The sequence below is a fragment of the Castor canadensis genome, chromosome 8 (genome assembly GCF_047511655.1).
Source record: "Castor canadensis chromosome 8, mCasCan1.hap1v2, whole genome shotgun sequence".
In the NCBI taxonomy this organism is placed as follows: domain Eukaryota; kingdom Metazoa; phylum Chordata; class Mammalia; order Rodentia; family Castoridae; genus Castor; species Castor canadensis.
Genome location: NC_133393.1, coordinates 149,904,032 through 149,928,313, shown reverse-complemented (window position 1 = coordinate 149,928,313; position 24,282 = coordinate 149,904,032). Strand labels below are relative to the sequence as shown.

Genomic DNA, 24,282 nt, shown 5'->3' with positions numbered 1-24,282 from the left:
AAAAAGAGAGAGGAAGGAAGGAAGAAGGAAGAAAGAAGAAAAACTGCGTCAGGTTGCGTTTTAACTCCAGGTTTGCCACAGGGTCAAAGAACTGTTCCTTAGATTTCTGAGACTTCACTTTCTTTTCAGCAAGTTTCACTAAAGACTCTTGGGCATTTTAAGACCTATTCACTAACTGAGTTTTGTCACCTTCAACTTCCTTAGTTCTTACCTTCAAATTTTGAACTCGCCCTTCCCCCCAAACCACCTGCAACCTACAGAGGCCTCTTCCTTTCTCTTTTCGTTTGCTAGCAAATGGATACTCAACATGCATGTTTTGCACAAAATCAGGCATATTGCTAATTGCTAAATGACACCTTCAGAGTTTGGAGACTAGACCCAGAATGATGAAGGAAATGTTGGGATGTTCCTGGCATTAATCTACGGAATGCCAAGAAAGATGATTTCATTAAGACTCAATTTGGGATTCTAGAACTTAAACTTATCCTGCACCTCTGCACTATGAAATGGAATCCTTTTACATTTCTTTGCCCCTTTATAGTACAAACCTTGTTCAAAAATTACTTTTCAAAACTGTTTTCTTGGTTAGAATTGCTCAACATTTTTTTTTTTGAGACAAGATTTTGTGTAGCCCAAGCTGGTCTTGAACTCATGTTCCTCCTGTCTCCACCTCCCAAATTCTGGGATTATAGGTGTGTACCAACGTGCCTAGCTTGCTCAACATTTTTATTGAAATAGGAAAGAAAAATCTGACCTAGAATTAGCAAAATACCTGGTCATAGTATGTGCTCATAAAATATGCATTGAATTAGTTAAAGGAAGTCATTTGCTGCTCCTGATTTCACAATAATAGGCTTTGTTTTTAGTAATACAAGTTTTCTAAGTTTCTTAAATGAAGCTATATTTCCACATGCTATAAATATAGAATTTAAAGATAACAATACATTGACAATCTCAAAAAAATAACATTTTAATATTGGCCTCAAAGTTCTTCAGCCTTCATGGTCTAAGGACCATCTTGGATCCCATCATTACATTGAATAGCTCCATTGCCAGGTTTCCAAATTCTGAAACAGAATTCATTCTGCAATGGTTCCCAAGTCAGTGGTTTGATGTGTTTAATCAGCTTCCATAGCCTGGGAGTGGAAAGAAGGGAAAAATGTGGATTGTGCTATACTGAAACAGTCATGGTGTCTTCACCTTGAACCCTAATGAGAAGCTACTTTCCCAAAGGGTACTATTTCCCAGGAAGCAGAGTACAATTTCTTCCCTTACCAAGTAAGAGAGCCCCAGACAGAAGACTCTAAATGAGAATTAATTTTTGTAGTGAGTACTCACAGGCAGACCAGATACAGTACACCGGGAGGGAAGTGAGGCCACATTGTTGGCTTATTTCATAACAGCTCTGTAACTGAACAAATATGATTCAGAGCCTAAGAATAAAGACCCCAGTATGAGAACATCAACACTTCAATCTTTACCATCATGGCACACTCAGAAAAATAGCATGGGGAGGACTCAGGAATATGTGAAATCTCATTTATCCACAATGGAGAAAATTCCCTTTAAAACCATAACTTGTTTTAAAAAGTTTTTCAGCAATTTCTCTTGAAGGGCCATTGTTAACATCAGAACTTCTTCTATATAATTATGCTTAATTTAACTTTATGATAAAACGGGTACTGCTGATTCAATATTGTGGATTCACATGCCCTCTTTTCATTCATTCGATAAAGTTTGAGTGCCTCTTCTGGGTTAGGTCTGTTCTAGGGGCAGGCTGAACATGTCCCAGTGAACACAATATAGTCTCTGCTCTCTTGGATCCTACACTTTTGTAAAGGAAGAAACAATACCTATGGAGATGGTTGTAGGGCTCTGGAAAAAATAGGGCAAGAGCCACATAGAGTATGCCTGAGATGAGGGTTACAATTTTATATTGGAAGATTAAAGGACATTTGAGAAAACCAGAACAAAGTGAGGGAGCCAGCCGAATGGATATCTGAGGAATGGCTTTTACAGGTGTAGAGACTAGCAGCTGCAAAGTCTTAAGGTGAGAGCATGCTCGATGGAGGTCAGAGAAGGCAGAACACTAGGGATTCTCTTGCCATGGGTTAAACCTTTGGGTTTTACTTTGAGTGAGATGTGAACTGATAGAAGATTTTTAACTTGAGAGTGACAGCATCTGACTTGGGTTTTAAGTTTTACCAGGATCTCTCTGACTGCTAAAACTAGATTGCAAGGGAGCAGGAACGGAAGCAGAAGAGTAGTTAGAAGACTACTGCGATAGTCCAGACAAGGATGATGGTGGTAGAAAGTGGTTGGACTCTTAACTGTAAAGTTTAGAAACATAGATAATATTATTGTATCATATATTGGAATATAGTATCAACAAATCATTTGTTATTCAGACTTGGTAGCCACTTTGTATTTCAAAGGTAAATTGATAGATATGATGTGAGGTGTAATAGACAAAAAAAAAAAAAAAATTAAAAAGTGACTCTAAGCCAAGCACTGTGACTCATGCCTGTAATCACAACTAACTGGAAAGTAAAGATCACAGTTTGAGGCCAGCCCAGGCAAAAAAGTTAGCAAGTCCCTGTTTTGAAGAATAATCTGTGTGTGGTAGTATATACCTCTAATCTCAGCTACCTGGGAGGCAGACATAGGATTGTAGTCTAAGGCTAATCCAAGCCAAAAAAAAAAATATATATATATATAAAATACCTTTTCTGAAAAATAACTAAAGCTAAAAAGGGCTGGAGGTGTGGCTCATGTAATAGAGTGCTCTCCATATGCCCTCTGAGTTTGAGCCCCAGTACAGAAAAAAAAAAAATAAAATAAAATAAAAATTCAAGATTTATGGCAAGGATGTGCCATTTTCTGAGACTGGAGAGACTGTGAGGGAGTAGGTTTGAAAGACAAGTTTGGGAGTTTGGCTTTGGTCATGTTGAATTTGGGATGGTTAGGAGATGTTTTGTGAGGTCAAAATAGATATATGAGTTTGTAGGTCAAGAGAGACTAGGACTGAAGATAAAATCTTGAGAGCTGTTGGTAGCTAAGGGTATTTAAAGCCATGAGACTGCACACCACCACTGGGGGAATGAATATAGATACAGGAAACAAGCATTTGGAGAAACTTCTCCAAAGTTGAGAGATTGGAGAATAGAGAAGAAATGAGAGGTCAGAATCAGTGTGTTGGATATCAAGTGAAACCCACTTTGTTCACTATTATAAAACTCTGAGTTCAGAAAAATCAAAGAAAAGTTATCATGGAACAATATTTGTATTTGGTGGATGGTACAGTATTACAACTAAATTGTTGGAACTCAAAATCAAGGACCAAAGATTGTTTCTTTGGGCAGGGTTAATTAGAGTGTAGAACTGGACACCAGAGACTTGGGTTCTGGTCCAACTAAATCACTTACTTCTTGACTATTCTGAAAAATTCTTTTTTTTTAATTTATTTTTTATTCATATGTGCATACAATGTTTGGGTCATTCTGAAAAATTCTTATAACCTACTTATTCTTACAAACTCAGTTCAGGTTCACCTCGTCCGGAAAAACTTTCCTGACTATGAGGATTTAGACAAGTGTCTTTTTTACTCCCAATTATCTCTATCCCTGCCTTTGTAGTAGCAAGTTATTTATTGTATTTGCTGATTTCTTCTGGGTTCCATGGATCAGCATAGTGCCTGAAACATAGCAGGTACTCCATAATATAAAATGAATGCATATTCCCCAAACTCAGCTTCCTTGTATGGAAATAAAATAATGTGTACTTGTTAGCATTTCTTTGAAATTTATAGAAGATGTATGTTAAAAATCTTCATAAACCATAATTCAATGTATAAAATGCTTGTTGACCTCTACTACTTTACTGAATAAAATCCAAACATCTTAGCATGGTATTCATGACCCTGAAAAATCTGTTTTCCAGCCCACCTTTTCAATTTGCCTGTAGCTACTACCCCCATTACTCTATATGATAGCCAGCTAGATAAAATTTCAAACACACCAACTTCTTTCATACTTCCTATCCTTTTATACTGTACATGTCAGCATCAATAATGCTGGCTATTATCATAATTATAACTGAAGGGGTAAAAACCTAAGTTGCTTTTCACTACAAAGCATTTTCCTATCCACTAAGTCCTTCCCCCTATCTTAGTCAATATTCCACTCAGTCACTAACATAGTTTGAAACATGGGGTTGATTATATTTTCAATGCCTGCTGGATAGAATCAGCTAGCAATAGGGACAAGGTTCTTTCTTCTGACTTTACCCTGTCACTTCATCTCCCTCCACTGTTCCACTAATAGCTTTCGCAACAGTCATAGCAAGCACAGTACTGTAGTTTCACTGAGATAATAGGCTGTCTCAGCTTTTGTACCTTTACACATGTGTCCTTTACCTCTTGTGTCCTCCTCTACTTTGTCTACCCAGTGAACTCCCTGTCATCCTTTAAGATTCAATTTAGATGTAAACTGTTCTGTGAAATATGCCCTTAAGTACTTCTTGGCAGAATTAGATGTTCTCTCTTATTATGCTATACATATCTTGTCACAATCTTCTGTGATGGTGCCTGTCGCCTCCATTAGCCTGTAAACCCATCCAACACAGGGCTGCATGTTATCTCTGAGCCCTTATTGCCTGGCATAAAGTGGGTGCTCAATGAAGATCAGTTAAATGCATCAAAGACTACCCCTCAGTGGTACCTGAAACTGTCTGTCTTTGGAGGTATCCCATCATCGTCCCTTACAGACATACTGCTCTTCGTGTCTAAACTATGTGTTATCCTGCCCGGCACAATAGCTCATGACTGTAATTCCAGCTATGCAGGAGGCAGAGATGGGGAGGATCAGGATTTGAGGACAGCCCAGGTAAGAAGTTATTAACACCCCATCTCAACCAATAACTGGGTGTGGTGGCACCTGTCTGTCATCCCAGCTAGCGGGAAGCATAGGGGATCCTGCTCCAGGCCAATGAGGCCAAACCTCGAGACCCTATCCCCAAAATAACAAAAGTAAAAGAGGGCTGGGGCGTGGCTCAAGTGATGGAGCGCCTGCATAGCAAGCCCAAGGGCTCGAGTTCACTCAACCTCCCTACCTTCATGGTGCTAGAGGACTCGAGGGCGGCAGGGGGCCGGAAGTGAGGAAGCGGAAATAGGGAAGCGGAAGTGGGGGCCGGGCGTGGGCTCTTGGGCCTGGTTTGAGGAGGCTGAATTCCCAACCATTGGGTTTGAATTTGGGCGGGAAGAGGCTGCTGGAGGTTTTCCTCAGGTAATGGCCTCTGGTTTGGAAGCGGGGTGGAGGGAGGCTGGCTGCCATGCTGCCTTCCCCTCTGTGCCCGCACCAGAAGGGGCAGGCAAGCGGGAGGGCTGCGAGGCCGCTCTGCATGACGCCACCGTGCCCCTCCCTCCTTCTAGAAGCTTCCCCTGGCCCAGGTGTCCCCTTGTAGGAGATTGTTCCATTTTAGGGCGGTGGCCCGTCTGCTTCTCCGTGTGACCCAGTGCCCATCACCTGGATCTCCTGGTACACAGTGGTCACGTTGGGTCCCTCTTAGCCTTTACCTGCCATTTTTCAGAATTCTCCCCGAGACACGTCCTTTCCTCCTTTCCACAGCCCTATCTCGTGATGATTCTTTACGCAGCAGATGAGGGGACGGGGCTCAGAGAAGGTATTAAACCTTAATTAGGAAATGCAGAGCAGGACCTCAACCACGTGCCTTTGAAGCCTAATTAGAGAGCTGAGAAATGCGAAAACCAGGTGTAGCCATTTTCTCCAAGGGGTGGGGGCCGTTCCTCCCTTTGGTGGTGAGACTGCCTCAGGGTTAGCTTTGGAAACTTACTGGTTGAATGAAGTAAGGAGCACAGGGATGGGCTCAAAAAGGTTTCTTCGCCTCCTGTAGTAGTCTTTCTTCCAAACCAGTAACATCTCTAAGGAATAAAACTAGCTCTGTCAAAGTAAATTAAAATGGGGCTAGGGCTGTGTCTCAGTTGTAGAGTGCTGTCCTAGCATATGAGAGGCCCCAAGTTCAATTCCCAGAACCACCAAAAAACCAAAAGCTAAATCACAAATAAAAAAAAAAAAAACTAAATCAAAATGGATACGATACTTGAATCTCTGAGCAGAAAAAAAGTTAAGCTTAAGTGACCTCAGTCTTGTTTGATTTACAAACATAAGCAAAACGTGAACTATTGTAAATGCTCATATTAAAGAAAATTGGCTGAAGGGCATAGCTCAGTGGTAGAGTGCTTGCCTAGCATGCTTGAGGCCCTGGGTTTAATTCCCAGCACCACAAAATAGAGATTCCAGTTACATCTCCTAATGCCAAGGTATTGTGTGTAATTGTTCTCCCTTAACAATCTTGGCCAGAGCTCATTTCCTTCAGAGTCAAACTCAAGTCTGTAGGCAGAACCTATACAAACAAGAGCTGCTCTCTTATAGCACTACTTTCAGTGCATCTCTCCAGAGATGCCCTGTGGGGACTCAAGCCTCTTAGGTGTTATTTCATTATTGTCTTAAGTCTTTGGATAGTTCATTCACTTCCTAAATCCCTTGTTCTCAATTGTGAAATCTGAAAAGTTTTGAAAACCAATTTTCCCCTCTAACTTACTTGGTAGTAAAATCTGAAGTGAGGCCATTTATTCCTCCAAATAGTACATGTTTTTGTTGCAGATATGTTGAGTCTCATTGTTCAAAACAACCCCACTGTTTACTGTGGGTAGTGAGTATGGTACCAAGGTATGGTATTGGTACTACCTATATTCACACACACACACACACACGAAGTCCACAACTTACCTGATCTCAGAGGGTTTGTATAAAAGATTACAAGCCAGTAATCTAATATCACCTGGTAAATGCTTTCCTCTTATGATTCAGGTGAAGTAGGGAAGAAGGAAACAGTGTTGTGGAAGTGGGCAGATCTGAAAAGAAAACTAAGAGACCTCTTCCACCTCATTTGTTTGCTTTAGAATTATGCAAGAGAGAGAGAGAGATCCTTAATCAAACAGGAAGTTTTTTGAATGTAGAGATCATATTTTACATTTCTCCACAAAGCTGTATAAATGGTAGGTTCTTAAGAAGTGTTTGTTGATTGATTTGAAAATATTTGCTCAAATTCTAGAATTTTGACAATTCAAGAGCTAGATTTTACTTTTAAAATGTCATGCTTACAGTTTAAAGCTGTAGAATCACTGCAGGTTTATCTCAAAGTGGAATAATTCAGTCATTTGGTCATTCACTCATTACATGTTTCTTGTGTACCTGCCATTGCTAGGTACCATTAGGCACTGGATTACAGTGTAAGATAGTCCCTGTCCTCAAGTGGCTTCTAGTCTAGTGGTGAGGAAAAGCAATGAGCAAATAACAAATAGATAAGTAGCAGTCCACTAAGGAAATTAACCTGGTTCTGAGTGAGATGATGTGACCTAAGTAGGTAGTGAGGTCAGTGAATGTTTCTCAGAGGAGATGACAGATTTGTGACATGAAATACTTCTTCCCTCTATTTCTCAATATTATAGTGATATGGGTAGCCAGACAACTAAGATTCAACTGTAGAAATTTACCTTCTTGCCACTAATTTTGTCTCAGATGTATCACTATATTTCATGTCATACTTAATGACAGGGATGCATTCTGAGAATTGCACCATTTGGTAATTTTGACATTGCACAAATATTAGAGAGTGTACTTATACAAACTAATATATGATGTCACTAGGTAATACAATCTTGTGGGATATGCAGTCCATTATTGACTGAAACATTCGTTATGCTGCATGTGACTTTAATTACAATCTCAAGGTTATTTGATGGTATGAGTAAACTGAGCATTTGTCTACAGTTGGGTTTCTAAAACATAATAAACTGATATAATTTACAGCTAACACCAGTTGAATTCCTTGTTAGTTTGAAAAGATATCAATGGTAGAATAATAGCTTATATATTCTGTTTATATCACAAAGTAAAATTCACGTTACTGTACATTAATAAGTGATACTAATTTACTTATCCAGAATTTTCCTTGTGGCTTTTTTTTTTTTTTTGGTGTTATTGGAGTTGAACTCAAGGCCTCATGCTTGCTTGGCAGGTGCTGTACCACTTGAGCCATTCCACCAGCTGTTGTGGCTTTTTTAATGGTTGGGAGTGTATTTAATTTTGGTATAGTGCCAAGCACATCCATTTTAAACTATTTTGAAGTAGAAGGCTATTATTTTGATATTTATCTGTGCATATAATTTAAGAAAACACTTCAAAAATGTAAGAATGCAGGTTAGAAAATAGAGGAAACATCTAAAAATTAGGATTGTCTCTTCAAAATATAGCTAGGTAACTACAAAAATGGTTTTAACTACTGTTGTTCAATTGCAGCAAGTTATTCTAACAAGGTTTTTAAAAATATACTTGTGAAGAAAGAGATCAATATTTGTTGCTCTAAGCCAATGTCATAGTGCATCTCTGCATTGAGTGAGTTTAGTAGAGAGGAAAAAAAGTAGAGTAGAAATTGAAAATTTTAATAGCTATTGAAACATTATAAATCAGGTTTTGCTGCAGGAGTCAGGTAAAAATGCTTGTACATGAAGCACAAACGAGAAAATCAGAAAATTGTGAAAACACACCTTTTCTTCCTGAGAATTCTCAGGTAGTCTCTTCTGAGAAATCTTAATTAAATGGATACATTTTCTGTTTTGCTTATTTGAGGGTGTATTGTGTTTTTACAAAAAAAGGTTAATTATCTCTTACTTAAAAAAGAAACTATACCTCATTTAGGATGCATCTGAAAATTTATGTATTCCTTCAGTACACAAATTAATCAGGCCTGAGCTAGTAGCTGAGAAGGTCAAGGAAGGGAATTAAAATGAAAAATAGCAAACATTCGTTATGGATTTTATCATTTTTTCTTTTGTATGTGTGCAGTTTCTCTAGTAAAATCTGATTATAGTTCATCTAGGCTTGGTTGGGTCTGGATGCTCGTCAGGGCTTGAAATCAGTTTGGCACACTGCCTTGGTAGTTGTCAGCGGTGAATCACTAGAGAAATTGTAAACTAACTGATTCACCTAATGCAGAATAGTGAAAACGAGGAGAGGAAAATGTTTCATGTAAATTGTGAGTTGGTAATTCACAAGCATGTAAAGTCTTAGGGTTGCCTACCTCTTTCAAGTTTTAATGTATTTTTCTATCAATCTTAATGGGCTTCTCTTTGTATGTACTTGTTTTGAGGTCTGTCAGTGCTGTCAGTGCTGATCACTCCCGATTTTAGGGAAATCCTGAGACTATTTGACTCTCACATTGACACTGTTTAATCCTAATGCATACTTCTTTTTCTAAAGGCAAGGAAAGAAAGTAATTTAACCTTTTCTTCTAGTTTACTAGACTTATCTACACTAAAATACTGATTTTAGGGTACCAGGAGTTAGCTGTGGAGTCCTCTAGGATCAAAGTATTTGTCTTACGTGTTGACCCTCTAGAATAACAAGAAAGCAGATCTTATTTAGATTGTATTGTAATGACTTGTAATTCTAAAAAGAATGTAGTCATAAGGTCACTAGGAGATTATAAAACTCAGTTTTCATCACCATTTTAATTGCTTTCAGGACACAATATTTTTATACATGTCAGCATATGTTAAACAACAGATATCAGAGTGCAAATGCCCTTGAAAATGCAAATTTGTCTACTATCCACATAATACTTTATAATCATTGTTTTTCTGGCCAAAGAGGTTGATGGTATTTTCTGCAAGAACTTTTAGGACTAGAAAGACCACCTATATTTCTTCAAATAATATGGGCCAATCTCTTATGAGAGCTTTTACTGTACTTATCCTAGGAACATTTATGTGGTATCCTCCATCCTCACATCTGGCTGATGTGAGAGGCGGATTTAGAAACTAAGCCGGGTGCCAGTGGCTCACACCTGTAATCCTAGCTACTCAGGAGGGAGAGATCAGGAGGATCACGGTTTGAAGCCAGCCCTGGCAAATAGTCTGTGAGACCCTATCTCAGACCCTTCACAAAAAAGGGCTGGTGGAGTGGCTCAAGGTGGAGGCCCTGAGTTCAAGTCCCAGTACTGCCAAAAAAGAAAAAAGAAACTAAACCTGGATTTTTCAGTCTGCCTTGGTCTTCTGCAATTTACACATTGTTTTGTACTTTACTTGCAGGAAATCGATACTTTATCAACACAGATTAATCATTTTATTTGGGAGCTACAGAACTGGGGACCAATTGCCTGTCAAGAGTTTTATAAACCAGTCATTCCTTTCCATTTCTCTCAGCCTGCATTTCACTTTAAACTTGCTCTACGTATGGCATTCAGGAGGCAAGTAAAAAACTTTGTGAAAAATTACTCAGATGCTGAAATAAAAGTCAGGGAAGCAACTTCTAATGACCCTTGGGGTCCCTCTAGTTCTCTGATGCTAGTTATCAGTGACTTGACTTTCAACATGGTATCACTCTCAGAGATTATGAATATGCTATGGCAGAGACTCAGTGACCATGGGAAGAACTGGCGCCATGTGTATAAATCCCTTACCCTAATGGATTATCTCATCAAGAATGGATCAAAGAAAGTTATTCAGCATTGCAGAGAGGGCTTCTGTAACCTTCAAATGCTAAAAGATTTTCAACATATAGATGAAGCTGGAAAAGACCAAGGTAACAATTAAGTTTATACAGTTGCCAGTGAAGATAGACATTTATTTAGTCTGGTGGCGTGGCTCCAGTGGTAGAGTGTGCCTGCCTAGCAAGTGCAAGAACCCTGCCCCCCCAAAAAAAAAGATTAGGAGTTGAGGGTGGGTCATTTGAAACCAGGAATGGGGGTTAGAGGTTCTAATTGAATCCTCTTTGTTAACTTTTCAGTGCCTTGAAGAACATACTTGGTTTTTTGTTGTTGTTGTTTTGTGGTTCTGAGGATTAAACCCAGAGCCTTGCGCTTGCTCATGAACTATGACCTCCACCTTAAAAAATATTCTTTGATATTACTGGGGATGGAAACCAGGGCCTCACGCTTAGCAAATGCTCTACCACTTGAACCTTGCCCCCAATCCTTTTTTTTTTTTTGCTTTTATTTTGTTTTTCAGATAGGGTATTGTACTTTTTAAAAAAAATAATTTTGCCATTTTATCTTTTAGCATATATTAATTGTACAAAGACGTTTCATTGTAATATCTCCATACCCTATGCATATAATGTACTTTGTGCCCTGTCCTGGGTCTTGCTTTTGTCTAGCCTGACTTTGGACCTTGATCCTCCTACCTCTGCCTCCAAAGTATCTGGAACCACAGCCGTGCACCACCACACCAGCTTGTTTTTGAGATAGAGTCTTGCTAACTTTTTGCCTGGGCCGGCCTCAAACTATGATCCTCCTATCTCCACTTCTCAAGTAGTTGGTGGTGTTGCTGCACCACACCCAGCCCTTTATTTTGGTTTTGAGATAGGGTCTTGCTAACTTTTCCCAGGCTTTCCTGGAACTCATTTGCCTGCTTCTGCCTCCTGAGTAGCTAGTATTACAGACAGATACCACTATGCCAGGGTAATACATTTGCTCTCAAAAGGATGTTTAACATGCTAAGGTTATTGATAAAATGATACCTCAGAAAGTGAGTAAAGTGAATAAAATGGGCATGTCAACTTGGCATAATAATGTCACTGTAATTCATAATTATGGTTAGATTGGAATTTAGTCATAAATAAAGGTCTAAAGACTATGCTATCTTCAAAGAATAGATAGAAATAGTCACTTGAATATGGAAATTTAGGTGGTAAAATAATTCTAAAATACTGACTAATTCTAGAATACTAACATGATTCAGTAGTGCCAGATACTCTACAATGGCAGAAGAATCAGCACTTTTCATCTAATACAAAATTACAGCTGGTGTTTAAAGTCAATAGTCTTATAAATCATGAGAAGACGATAGCATTTAGTGCAATCTCTGTGGTAAGTACATTTTTAAAGTAGGTCTTTTTTAAGGGCAGTTTTAGGTTTCCAGAAAAATTATGCAGAAGGTACAGAAGGTATGTGGTTCCTGTTATTAACATCTTGCATTAGTGTGGTACATTAATTAAAATTGGAGAGCCAATGTCATTATTGTTAACTAAAGTTTATATTTGGTATTGTAATTTTTCTTGTGGCATACAATTCTATGGGTTTTGAAAAATGCATAATGGTAGTGCTGGAGGTGTGACTCAAGTGGTAGAGTGCCTGCCTAGCAAGTCTGAGGCCCTGAGTGCAAACCCCAGTGCTCCAAAAGAATGTACATAACCTTTAAAAATGCTTGATGGTATTATGTTTTTGTTGTTGCTATTGACCTGAAATAGTGTCTCAACTATAGAAAAATATATTGAGCATATTATTAAAAATGTAATTAACATACTATTTAAAAATAAATTTATTCTGTATTTTCCATTTTTTGGACTCCTTTATTAGTGAACATGTTACAGAATTTAATTATATGACAGGGATTTGTTTACTCTTCACAATAGCTCTTTGAGGTAGGTAATGTTGGCCCCATTTTACTGGTGAGGAAACCAAGGTGCAAACAAGTTGAGTAACTTGTTCACACAGCTAGTTAGTGGCAGAACTAAGATTGCAATCTAAGGATTTGGGCTTCAGATTTTTTTTTTTTTTTGAGACAGGATCTCACTGTGTTCCTCAGGCTGTCCTTAACTCCCACCTTAGCCTCTTGATTACTGGGATTGTAGGCATGAGCCACCACGCCTAGAGTCCATGTTTTGTTTTCTTTTGGCTGTATTGGGGTTTAAACTCATGGCTTCATTCTTGCTTGGCAGGCACTCTACTACTTCACTCCTTTCTTCTCTGGTTATTTTGGAAATAGGGTCTCCCTTTTTCGCTCAGATTGACCTGGACTGTGATCCTCCTCTTTTATGCTTCCTGCTGTAATTGGATGACAGGCATGTGCTACCACACCCAGTCTTTTTCTGTTGAGATGGGGTCTCGAGAACTTTTTAGCTCTGGTTGGACTGGAACAGCAATCTTCCTGATCTCAGCGTCCCAATTACAGAGGATTACAGATGTGAGCCACTGGCACTTGGCAGAATCCATGTTCTTAACAATAATATACCACTGGTTGTCATAGTTACAGGTCTGCATCTGCTGATTCAACTGTGGAAAGAAAATATTCTTGCCTGTACTGAATACATAGACTTTTTTTTTCTTATTGTTCCCCAACCCATACAGCATGATAACTATTTACCTGGCACTTCATTATACTAGGTATTATAAGCAATCTAGAGATGATTGAAAGCAAATGGGAGAAGCAAGGCACAGTGGCATGCATCTGTGATCCCAACTACTCAGGAGGTTAAAACAGGAGGATTTTGAGTTTGAGGTTAGCCTGGGCTGCACAGTAAAAACCTGTCTTCAAAATAAAATTAATTTAAAAAGTGAACAGAGATTGTACACAGTTTTTTGCAAATATGACACATTTTATATAAGGAGATTTGAGTATCCTCAGATTTTGCTTATCTGCAGGGGTCCTGAAGCCAATCCCCCTTGGAAACCATGGGATGACTATATTGTTGAAAGAATGATGTTATCCTAATCATTCTGTTTGCTTTTTCAGAACATGTGTCATGTTTCCAGACTTGACCAAACATTTAACCAGTTACATACAGGAAGATGGAAGAGCCTGAAAACTACACTAGTGCTGTTCACTAATCTGGGACAGAAACTGAGAAGTTTATACTGTTTGTTTATTTTATTTTATTTTATTTTTTGGCGGTCCTGGAGTTTGAACTTGGGGCCTCATGCTTGCTAGGCAGCTGCTCTACCACCTGAGACACTCCACTAGTCCAACTGTTTATTTTTTAAATGAAGTATTTTAGATTCACAGCAAAATGGAGAGGAGTATACAGAGTTTTCATAAGTCCCCTGCCCTCACACATGATAGCCTTTTCTCCTGTTAACATTCCCCATCAGAGTGGTACATTTGTGACAGCTGATGAACATATAGCAATGTCTCATTTTTACCCAAAGTCTATAGTTTACATTAAGGTTCACTCTTGGTGTTGTACATGCTGCAGTCTGACAGATATGTAATGATATGTATCCACCATTATAGCTGCATACAGAGTAATTTCACTGTCCTAAGAAATCTTCTGCACCCAGCCTATTCATTCTTCCCTCCTCTCAACACCTGGCAACCACTTGTTTCCATATTTTGACTTTTCCAGAAAGTCACAGAATTGAATTCATAGATATGTATCCTTTTCAGATTGGCTTCTTTCATATGGTGATACACATTTAAAGTTCCTCTGGGTCTCTCTGTAGCTTTATATTGCATTTCTTTCTACTGCTACATAATTCTCTGTTGTCTGGATGGACCAGAGTTTATTCATTCACCTACTGCAGGACATCTTGGTTGCTTCTAAGTTTTTTGTTAGTTATTAATAAAGCTGCTATTATTGTCTAAGTTTTCAACTCCTTTGGGTAAATGCTAAGGAGTGTGGTTGCTATATTACATGGTAAAGAGTGTGTTTAATATTATAGGAAACTGCTAAACTTTTTTTTTTCCAGAGTGGCTGAATCATTTTGCAATGGAGAGTCCCTGTTGTTCCACATCCTCACCAGCATTAGGCAATGTTAATGTTCTGGATATTGGCCTTTATTTCCCCCTTAGGCTAACTCATCTTCACTAGCTGGGTCTTCCTATTTTATTTTTCTAATTAATTTTTTTATTAGTGTACAAAGGGTTTCACCATGGAATTTCCATACATGCATATATTATACTTTGATCAGATTAACCCCTCTATTGCTCTTTCTTTACCCCTCCCGCTTCCCTGTATTTTAAACAGATTTTACTGGGTTTTATTATGCCATTTTCATACATACACACAATGTTCTGAATTATCCACCCCCAGGATTCTCTTTCCCTTTCCCCTCCCACTCACCCCCCCAAAGAGTCCCACATTTATATTTATGGTGTATATGTACGTATGTGTGTGTGTGTATGTCTAGTTTCCACATGTGAGAGAAAACATGCTGTGTACTTGTCTTTAAGTCTGGCTTATTTTGCTTAACATGCTCTCCAGTTCCATCCATTTTCCTGCAAATGACATATTTTCATTCTTTTTGGCTGATTAATACTGCATTGTTTATATATTCCATATTTTCTATATCAGTTACCCATTTATCTGATTCACCTAGTCTGATTCCATAGCTTGGCTATTGTGAATAGTGCTTCAGTAAACATGGGTGTGCAGGTGTCTATGGTATCCTGATTTCCCTTCCTTCAGATACATGCCCAGGAATGGTGTCACTGGCTCAAGTTAGAGGTGTATAATGGTTCCTTCCCCCTCACATTCTCACCAGTACTTATTGTTGTTTGTGTTCTTTTTTTTTCTTGCGGCACTGGAGTTTGGACTCATGCTTGCTAGACAGGTGCTCTTACCCCTTGAGCCACTCTGCCAGCTATTGTTTGTGTTCATGATCGCCATTCTGACTGGGGTGAGATGAAATCTCAATGTCATTTTTTAATTTCCTTTATGGCCAGGGATGTTGAACATTTCTTCAAGTATTTATTGCAGTCTTTTTTTTTTTGGCAGTACTGGGGTTTGAACTTGGGGCCTTGTGTTTTTGCGAGGCAAGTGCTCTACCAAATGAGCCACACCCCAGCTGGATTTTGGTCACACTGAAAGATATATGGTAGCAAATTGTTTTAATTTGCATTTGCCTGATTGAAGATGATATGGGCATCCTTTTGTATACTTATCTGTCATCTATATATCTTCTTTGGTAGAGTATCTGTTAAGGTCTTAGGCTCATTTTTGTGTGTGTGTGTGTGTGTGTGTGTGTGTGTGTGTGTTTGGTACTGAGGTTTGAACTCAGTGCCCTGTGCTTGCTAAGCCAGTGCTGTACTACTTAAACCATGTACCCAGTTCTTTTTGCTTTAATTCAGATAATTAAATTGCATTTTTTTTTGCCAGGGCCAGTCTGGATCACAATACTTCTGTATGTACTTATCAGAGTAGCTGGGATCACAGGTACACCCCACCACACACAGCTTACTGTTTGAGGTTGGTTCTCATGAACTTTTTGCCTCAGCTGTTCTTAAGCTGCTATCCTCCCGATCTTTATCTCCTGAATAGTTAGGAGTATAGGTGGGACCCACCATGCCCAGCTAAGGCCCTTTTAAAATCAGGTTGCATCTTCTATTTTTTTTTTTTTTATCTTCTATTTAACAGTTCTGTGTATATTTTGGATAACAATCCTTTATTTCATATACCTTTTGCAAATATTTCCTCTCACTGTGTGGCTTATCTTTTTATTCTCTTGACAATGTCTTCATGGAGCAGGAATTCTAATTTTAATGAAGTCCTGCTTGTCAGTCCTTTTAAATGGATCCTGTTTTTGGTGTTACAGGTGAAAAACCATTGCCAAACCCAAGGTTATATTTATTTTCTCCACTTATCTGCTAGGAATTTTCTAGGCTTTTCATTTTCTATTTAGGTCGATGGTCAATTTTTAGTTAATTTTTGTGAGTGTTGTAAGATCTGTTTTTTGCATGTTTGCAGTTTTCTAGCACCACTTGTTGAAAAGTGTGTCTTTTTTCCAGTGTAATTGCCTTTGTTCCTGACAACGATCAGTTGGCTCTATTAATGTGAATTTATTTCTGGGCTCTCTCTTCTGATCCATGGAGTTGTCTATTATTTCACCAAAACCACACTGCCTTGACTACTGTAGCTTTATAGTATGTCTTGAAGTTGGGTAATGTCAGTATCCAACTTTATTCTTTTCCATTTTCAATAGTGTTTTAGTTATTTTGGTCTTTTGCCTCTCCATGTAAGCTTTAGAATCAATTTGTTGATGTCCACAAAATAATTTGATGGAATTTTGACTGAGAATACATTGAATCTATGGATCAGGTTGGGAAGACATCTTGACTTTATTATGTCTTTCTCTGCATGAATATTAATCTCTCCATTTATTTAGTTCTTCTTTGATTTATTTGATGGTGTTATATCTCCTTTTTCTTTTCTTTTGTGTGTGTGTGTGTGTGTGTGTGTGTGTGTGTTACTGGGGGTTGAACTCAGGGTCTTGAACTTACTAAACAGGCACTCTTATCAGTTGAGCCATTCTGCCAGCCCTTTTTGTATTGGTTATTTTTGGAACAGGTTTTGCTTGTGCCCAGGATGGCCTGGTACTGCGTTCCTCTTATTTGTGCTTCCCCACATAGCATAGACACATGCCATGCTATGTGCCATTGGTTGAGATGGAGTCTCACAAACTTTTTGCCTAGGCTGGCCTCAAGCTTCAATTCTCCAGATCTCTGCCTTCTAATTAGCTAGGAATATAGGTTTGAGCCACTGAGGCTGGCTCTTCTTGGGTTTTTTATGTTGTTACCTTATGTTGATCTTCATATTTGAAAAAGTAGGGACTTAGTTCAATCTTTTTAGACTGGTTTTGTTTGGGGAAGCTTTTCACCTGTCAACCATCCTGAATTCTGGGCAGGCCATTTGGTGTTCTTGAGGATAGGTTTGCTGCTGGAGTCCTCAGCTGGTGATACCTGGCACCCACGTCCTCAGGATTGGGCCTGAAACCTGGATCCACTGGAGTGGATCTGTTGATAGGGTTTGTAAGGCTGGGCTAGGCACTGGGATGGACGTGGCACCTGAGTTCATTGGGATGGGCCTACAGCCTGAGTCTTGGGCTTAGGGAAGGTGAGCCAACAGGCTTAGTCTTATTCCATGGGGAGTGGGTCTGGGTCCATGGGGGCTGGCCTAGAGCCTTAGTCCACAGTATCCAGCCTAGCACTGGGATCTACTGGGTTGGGCCTAGACTCTGGGTCTTTGGAGCCTGGGGCCATAGGGAGTGACCTGGAGCTTTGGGCCATCCTAGTACTGGAGTCAGCTTAGAACCTAGGTTTATGGTTCTGGTCTAGAACGTAGGATTGCAGGCATTGGCCTGGTCCTTTGAGCCACTAGGAGTAGAGTGGAGTCTGGGGCTATAGAGACCAAGGCTGGAACCTGTTGCTGGCCTGCAGGCTAGGTATGCAGGTGCTGGCCTCCAGGCTAGGTCCTCAAAGACTAGCTTCGGTCTGGGGCTTTGGGGACCAGACTGGGACCTAGGCATACCTAGGTCCTATAACCTGGGTTTAGGGGTGGTCTAGTGCTAGTCTAGACCAGCACTAGAGTCTTTTGTAACAGACCTGGATCTGGGTCTGCTAAAGCAGGAGCCAGCCTGGAGGGTGGGGCTTTGAGGATTGGCCTGGCAATGGACAAGCCTAGAGCCTGTCTTGGTGATTGCCCCCCTGGTATTTGAGGGTAGGGTGCGTGCTGACCTGGCAATGGGGCAGGTCTGAAGTCTGGGGCATTAGGGGCTGCCTTGGTGCTCTGTGGGCCTGGATCTTATATCTGTAGGGGCTGGTTTTGGAGGTTGGATCCATAGAGCACCAGCCTGAATAGGGTTTGTGGACTCTGGTTTGTCTCTGGGATAGGCCTAGAGCCTGATTTTGTGGTGGGCCTGGTGCTGGAGCAGGTCCAAAATCTGGGGCACTGGAGCTTTCCTGTCATTGGATCTGATTCAGAGTCTGGGAGCACTGTGATTGACCCAGCAATAGGGAAGCCTGGATCTTGGGGCTGTGGCATCTTATCTGGCATCAGGGTGAGCTTGGAGGCTCAGTCCTCAGACATTGGCCTGGATTCTAGGGCAATGAAAACCTTCCCGGTGCTGAGTTTTACTGGGATGGGCCAGGTTTTGGAGTTCAAGGCTCAGTTTCCATTCTTCCACATTTCTGTGTGTATGTATAGTGTGTGTGTGGAGGGGGTGCTATACCTTTCCACAGTGTGTTGCCTGGGGTTAGGGGAGAGGTGATGAGGGTAAAACTGTCCTTCCTATTCAATTCAATTTGTCATCACTTCTGTGCTGCACCCAGTTGCTATAATCTGTTGCCTGATGTCCTTAGCTCTTATGTGTGTATGATTGTTTGAATTGATGTTTCTACAAGATAATAGCATTGGAAAATTCTGTTCTGCCATCTTGCTGATATCTGTCCTCTACTTTCTCATCAGAGTTTTGTAGTTTTTCTCAGATAGATCTTGTACATATTTTGTAGTATTTATGTATATGTTTCGTTTTGGGGGATATTAACATCAGTGCTATTTAATTTCAACCCACTTATTCATTGCTGTCATAAAGATTGACTTTTTTGTTATTAAAACTTTATATCCTGCAATCCTGCTTTAGTCACCTATTAGCTCTAGGAGTTCTTATTGTTCTTGTCATTGTTGATTCTTCGATGGTTTTTGGTGGTTTTTTTTTTTTTTTGTATAGACAATTACACCATCTGTATCTACTGGTATTGTCATGTGATTTCTTTCATCTCTTGATGTGATGGATTACATTTATTTTTGTGTGTGTGTGTGATATTCCTGGGTATAAACTCAAGGCCTTGTGCTTGTTAGGCAGTTGTTCTACCACTTGAGAGCTCATTAATTAAAAAATTTTTAACCAGTTGTGCATATCTGGGATAAATCCTACTTGGTTGTAGTGTATAATTCTTCTTATACATTGTTGGATTTGATTTGCTAATACTTTATTATTTTTTCTATCTATGTTCATGAGAGACTGGTCTGTAGTTTTATTGTAATGTTTTTGTTGTTAGAGTGATGTTGCCCTCATGAGTTAGAAAGTATTCTCTCTGCTTGTATTTTCTGAAAGAGATTACAGCTAATTGTCATAATTTCTTCCTTAAATGTTTGGTAGCATTCACCAATAAATCCATCTTGGCCTGGTGCTTTCTGTTTTATAAGGTTATTAATTATTGAGTTAATTTCTTTAATAGGAATAGACCTATTCAGATTATTTATTTCATTTCTTCTTGTGTGAGTTTTGGCAGATTGTATTTTTCAAGTAATTGATCCATGTCGTCTAGATTGTCAGATTTGTGGACATAGTATTGTTTACATTATTCCTTAATTATTCATCCTCCCTTTCATTTCTGTCATTAGCAATGTATGTCCTCTCTTTATTTCTTAGCCTGGCTTACTGGTTTTCTTGATTTTTTTTTTTTTTTAAAGAACTAACTTTCAGTTTCGTTGGTTTTCTCTATTGATTTCCTGTTTTCAGTTTCATTGATTTCTGCTCCATTTCTGTTATTTCTTCTCTTCTGCTTACTTTGGTTTTAATTTGTTCTTTTTCTAGTTTCACCTAAGGTTGAAACTTAGGTGATTGACTTTAGAATTTCTGTCTTTTTTATTTTATGTATTTGGTATTGAAATTTTCTTCTAAGTACTGCTTTTGCTATCTCCTGCAAAGTTTGATGAGTCATGTTTGCATTTTCACTTAGTTCAAAGTATTTTTAAATTTTTCTAAGATTTCTTTAACTCATACATTATTTAGAAGTGTGTTGTTTAATCCAGATGTTTTAGGATTTTCTAGCTATCTTTCTGCTACTGAGTTCTAATTTAATGCCATCGTGGTCTGGAAGTAGACATTATATGATTTTGTATACTAAATTTATTCAAGTGTGTTTATGACTCAGAATGTGGTCTATCATGATGAATGTTCCATGTGAACTGAGAAGAATGTGTAATGTGCTGTTGGATGTCTGTAAATGTTTATTGTCTAGGAGACTAATGATGTTGTTGAGTTCAACTACATCCTTAGTCATTTTCTGCTTGTTGGGTCTGTCCATCTTTTATGGAGGGGTGTTGAAGTCTCAGTTCTGTCAGTTTTTGCCATGTGGATTTTGATGCACTAGGTGCATACACATTAAGGATTGTTACGTCTTCTTGGAGACTTGCCGCCTTTATCATTATGTATCATTAAGTTATCATTTATTCCTAATAACTTTCCTTGGTCTGGAGCCTGCTGTTTCTGAAATTAATGTAGCTACTCCTGCTTTCTTTCTATTAGTATTAACATGGTATGTCTTTCTATATCCATTTTCTTACCCTGAGGTATGAGTTCTTTTTTTTTTTTTTTTTTTTTTTTTTTTTTTAGCATAGATAAATGGGACTTTATTTTTTTTTTTTTATTGATTACATCTGATATTTTAATACATATATAAATAATATGGTACATACATATCTAATATGGTTATATGAGGAAATTCACTTAATTTAAAGTCATGGAACTATTTTACATATTTGCTTATTTGAGATGAGATTTACTTTTTCATGGATGTCTCAAAGTTGGTAATTTTCTTCCTCCAAAAGAGTCTGAGAAAAACTTACATTGTAAGCTTAGTGGTATGTGTAGTAGTAATGTAAAATCATTTTGCTTACTAGATAAGGGTATAGATATATTGCTCTACAATTTGTGGTTATGAAATCTCTGATATATAAAAGAATAACCACTTAGAATTACTGAAATGCAAAGATAAATTTTGTTTTCTAAGAGTAACTTGCTTGTAAAGAATGTTCAGGGATCATCTGTAAAGTGCTTTCTTGTTTACAAAGGACCTTTACATGCTTTATCATTCAGTCTTCACGATAGCTCTGTGAGGTAAATAGTAGTGTTTTCTTTCATAGCTGAGAAAGCTGCGGCTCACAAAGGTCACATTTGTATGTGACAAGCCAGGATTTTATGAGAGACTGAGTCACTGTAAATGATCCTATAGAAATGATGCCTACACAGGAGGACTCTTGGAAAATATCTTACAGGATCCTTTCAGAGCCATATTTCTGTGATTCCTATAGTTTTTTTTTTTTTTTCATTTTTCTTTTATTATTCATATGTGCATACAAGGCTTGTAAATGGGACTTTATAAAACTAAAAAGCTTCTGCTCAACAAAAGAAATGGTCTCTAAACTGAAGAGAACACCCATGAGTTTTTCTTCAGCAACAGCCATGTCAGGCCCAGTTCCCCATCCTTTTTTTTTTTTTTTTTAAGCTGAAACAGGGTATCACTTTGTTGCCAGGCTATCCTCAAACACATGGTCCTCCTGCCTCAGCCTTCTGAGTAGCTGGGATTACAAGTATGTACTATTATTATACCTGGCTTCTCCATTTACCTTTTTTGTAGTATTGGGGTTTTGAATCCAGGGCTTTGAGCTTGCTAGGCAAGTACTCTGCCACTTGAACCATGCCCTCAGCCCTTTTTGTTGCTTTAGTTTACTTTTCAGATAGTGTCTCACACTTTTGCCCAGGTGGGCCTCAGATTGCAATTTTCCCACCTCTACCTCCTGAGTAGCTGGGATTATAGATAGGCATGCACCACCATGCCTAGTCCTCCATTTGCTTTTAATTCTCTGTGTATTTTTATATTTAAAGTAAATTTTGTGTAGACAAGAATATTTGACTAATACTCTAGTCAAGTATTATTTCTTGATCAACATCAACCATCTCTGTCTTTTAATTGGTGCATTTAGACCACTGATGTTCAAACTGATTCCTGATACAGTTGAGTTAATAGCTACCACATTTGTTACTGTTATCAATTTGTTCCTATTTTTTTTGTTTCTGTCATTTTGGTTGTTTGTTTGTTGCTATAGGGGATTCATGCTTTGTGCATGCTAAGCTCATGTTTTCACATGTAGTTCTAATTGAATATTTTATATGATCCAAATTTTCTCTCCTTTATTCACATATCAGTTATACTTCTTTTTTCCCTTCTTCTTTGCTTACCCTAGAGTTTGCAATATGCATTTACATCTAATCCAGATCCACTATTAAATAACACTTGCTGTGGTTTGGATAAATGTCCCCACAGAGGCCCATGTTTTAACGGCTTAGTCCCCAGGCCATGGTGACATTGAGAGGTGGTAGAATCTTTAGGAGGTAGGACCTAGTGGGAGGACTTTAGGTCCCTGGGGGGTCTGTTCGTGAAGGGAATAGAGCAACCTTGGAACCTTCCTCTTCCTCTCTTTCACATCTCAGTCATGAAATGAACATTTTTGTCAGGCTCTGCCACCATGATGTAGTTTCTCACCATGATCCCAAGAGCAATGGGACAAACCAGTTATGGCTGAAACTTCCAAAACTGTGAGCCAAAATAAACCTTTTCTCTTTATAAGCAGATTGTCTCAAGTATTCATTACAGTGAAGGAAAGCCATCTAACACACATACAACCTTATAGGTAGTGCTATTACCTTATAATTACAAAATAACTCTAATTCATCATTCTGTCCCTGTATTATGCTCTTACTCATTTTTCTGATACATAGACATATAGACACATAAGCATACATAATCAAATACATCACTGCCATTATTTTGAACTAACTGCTATTAGATTAACAAGGAATAAGAAAAAAAAGTTTTCATTTTGTTCTCATTTATTCTGTTTCTGATAGTCTTCCTTTATGCAGATCTGAGTTTCTGACCTTTTTTTTCTTTTCTCTAAAGAATTTCTTTAAACATTCCTTGCAAGGCAGGTATACTGGCAACAAATTCCCTGAATTTTTTTTTTTTTTTTTTGTCTGAGATAGTCTATTTCTCCTTCACTCTTGGAGGATAATTTCACAGGGCACAGAATTTTTAGGTTGATGGGTTTTTTTCTCCTTCTACTTTAAATGTTTCACTCTATTCTCCTCTTGCTTACATGGTTTCTAAGGAGAAGTTGAATGTAATCCTTAACTTTGTTCCATTATAGGTAAAATCTTTTTTCCTCTGGCTTCTTTCAGGATTTTTTTCTTTATCTTTGATTTTCTGTAGTTTGAAAGTGATATGCCTGGGGTACTTCTTTGGCATATATCCTCCTCACTGCTTTCTGAGCTTCCTTGATCTATGGTTAGTGTCTGTCATTAATTTTTGGAAATTCTCAGTGGTTATTGTTTCAAATATTTCAGTTTTTTGGTGGGACGGGGAGTTTGAACTCAAGGCTTTTCACTTACAAAGCAGGCATTCTACCGCTTGAGCCACACCTCCAGCCCTGTTTCAAGTATTTCTTCTGTTCCTTTCTTTGTCCTTCTTCGATTCCTACCAACCTGCTATACCTCATGCAGTTGTCCCACACTTGTAAATACTCTGTTCTGTTTGTTTTTTACTTTTTCTGGTCTTTGCTTTTCAGTTTTGCTGGTCTCTACTGAGATTCTCAAGCATTCTGTAGGCCTACAAGACGAGGTCCAAGTCTTTTAGTGAGCTATTATGGAGTGTGAACTTCACATGTGCTTCTCAGTTATCACCCTGTCCCACTGGCTCCCCTCTTAGTGGGGCAGGATGGCTAGAGTAGACTGGGGTTGGGTATTTTCCTTCTCCCAGATAAGTTCAACTCTGATGATATCCCATCAGGTTAGTCTCTGAGTAATTTAGTTAATTTGAGGCAGAACTTGTTAAGAAGCACAGAGTGCCCTGGAATGTTTGAAGATGAT

General features: G+C 38.6%; 1 protein-coding gene across 1 annotated transcript in view; it reads left to right on the top strand.

Annotated features, from left to right (window-relative positions):
* Nucleotides 1-10,172: 10,172 nt before the first annotated feature.
* Nucleotides 10,173-24,282, top strand: part of Enthd1 (ENTH domain containing 1) — a 109,353-nt gene continuing 95,243 nt past the window's right edge. The window contains exon 1 of the mRNA XM_020173463.2: nt 10,173-10,661. Within this exon, the coding sequence (XP_020029052.2) occupies nt 10,313-10,661 (349 nt within the window). The 5' untranslated portion in view covers nt 10,173-10,312. The remainder of the gene's footprint in view (nt 10,662-24,282) is intronic.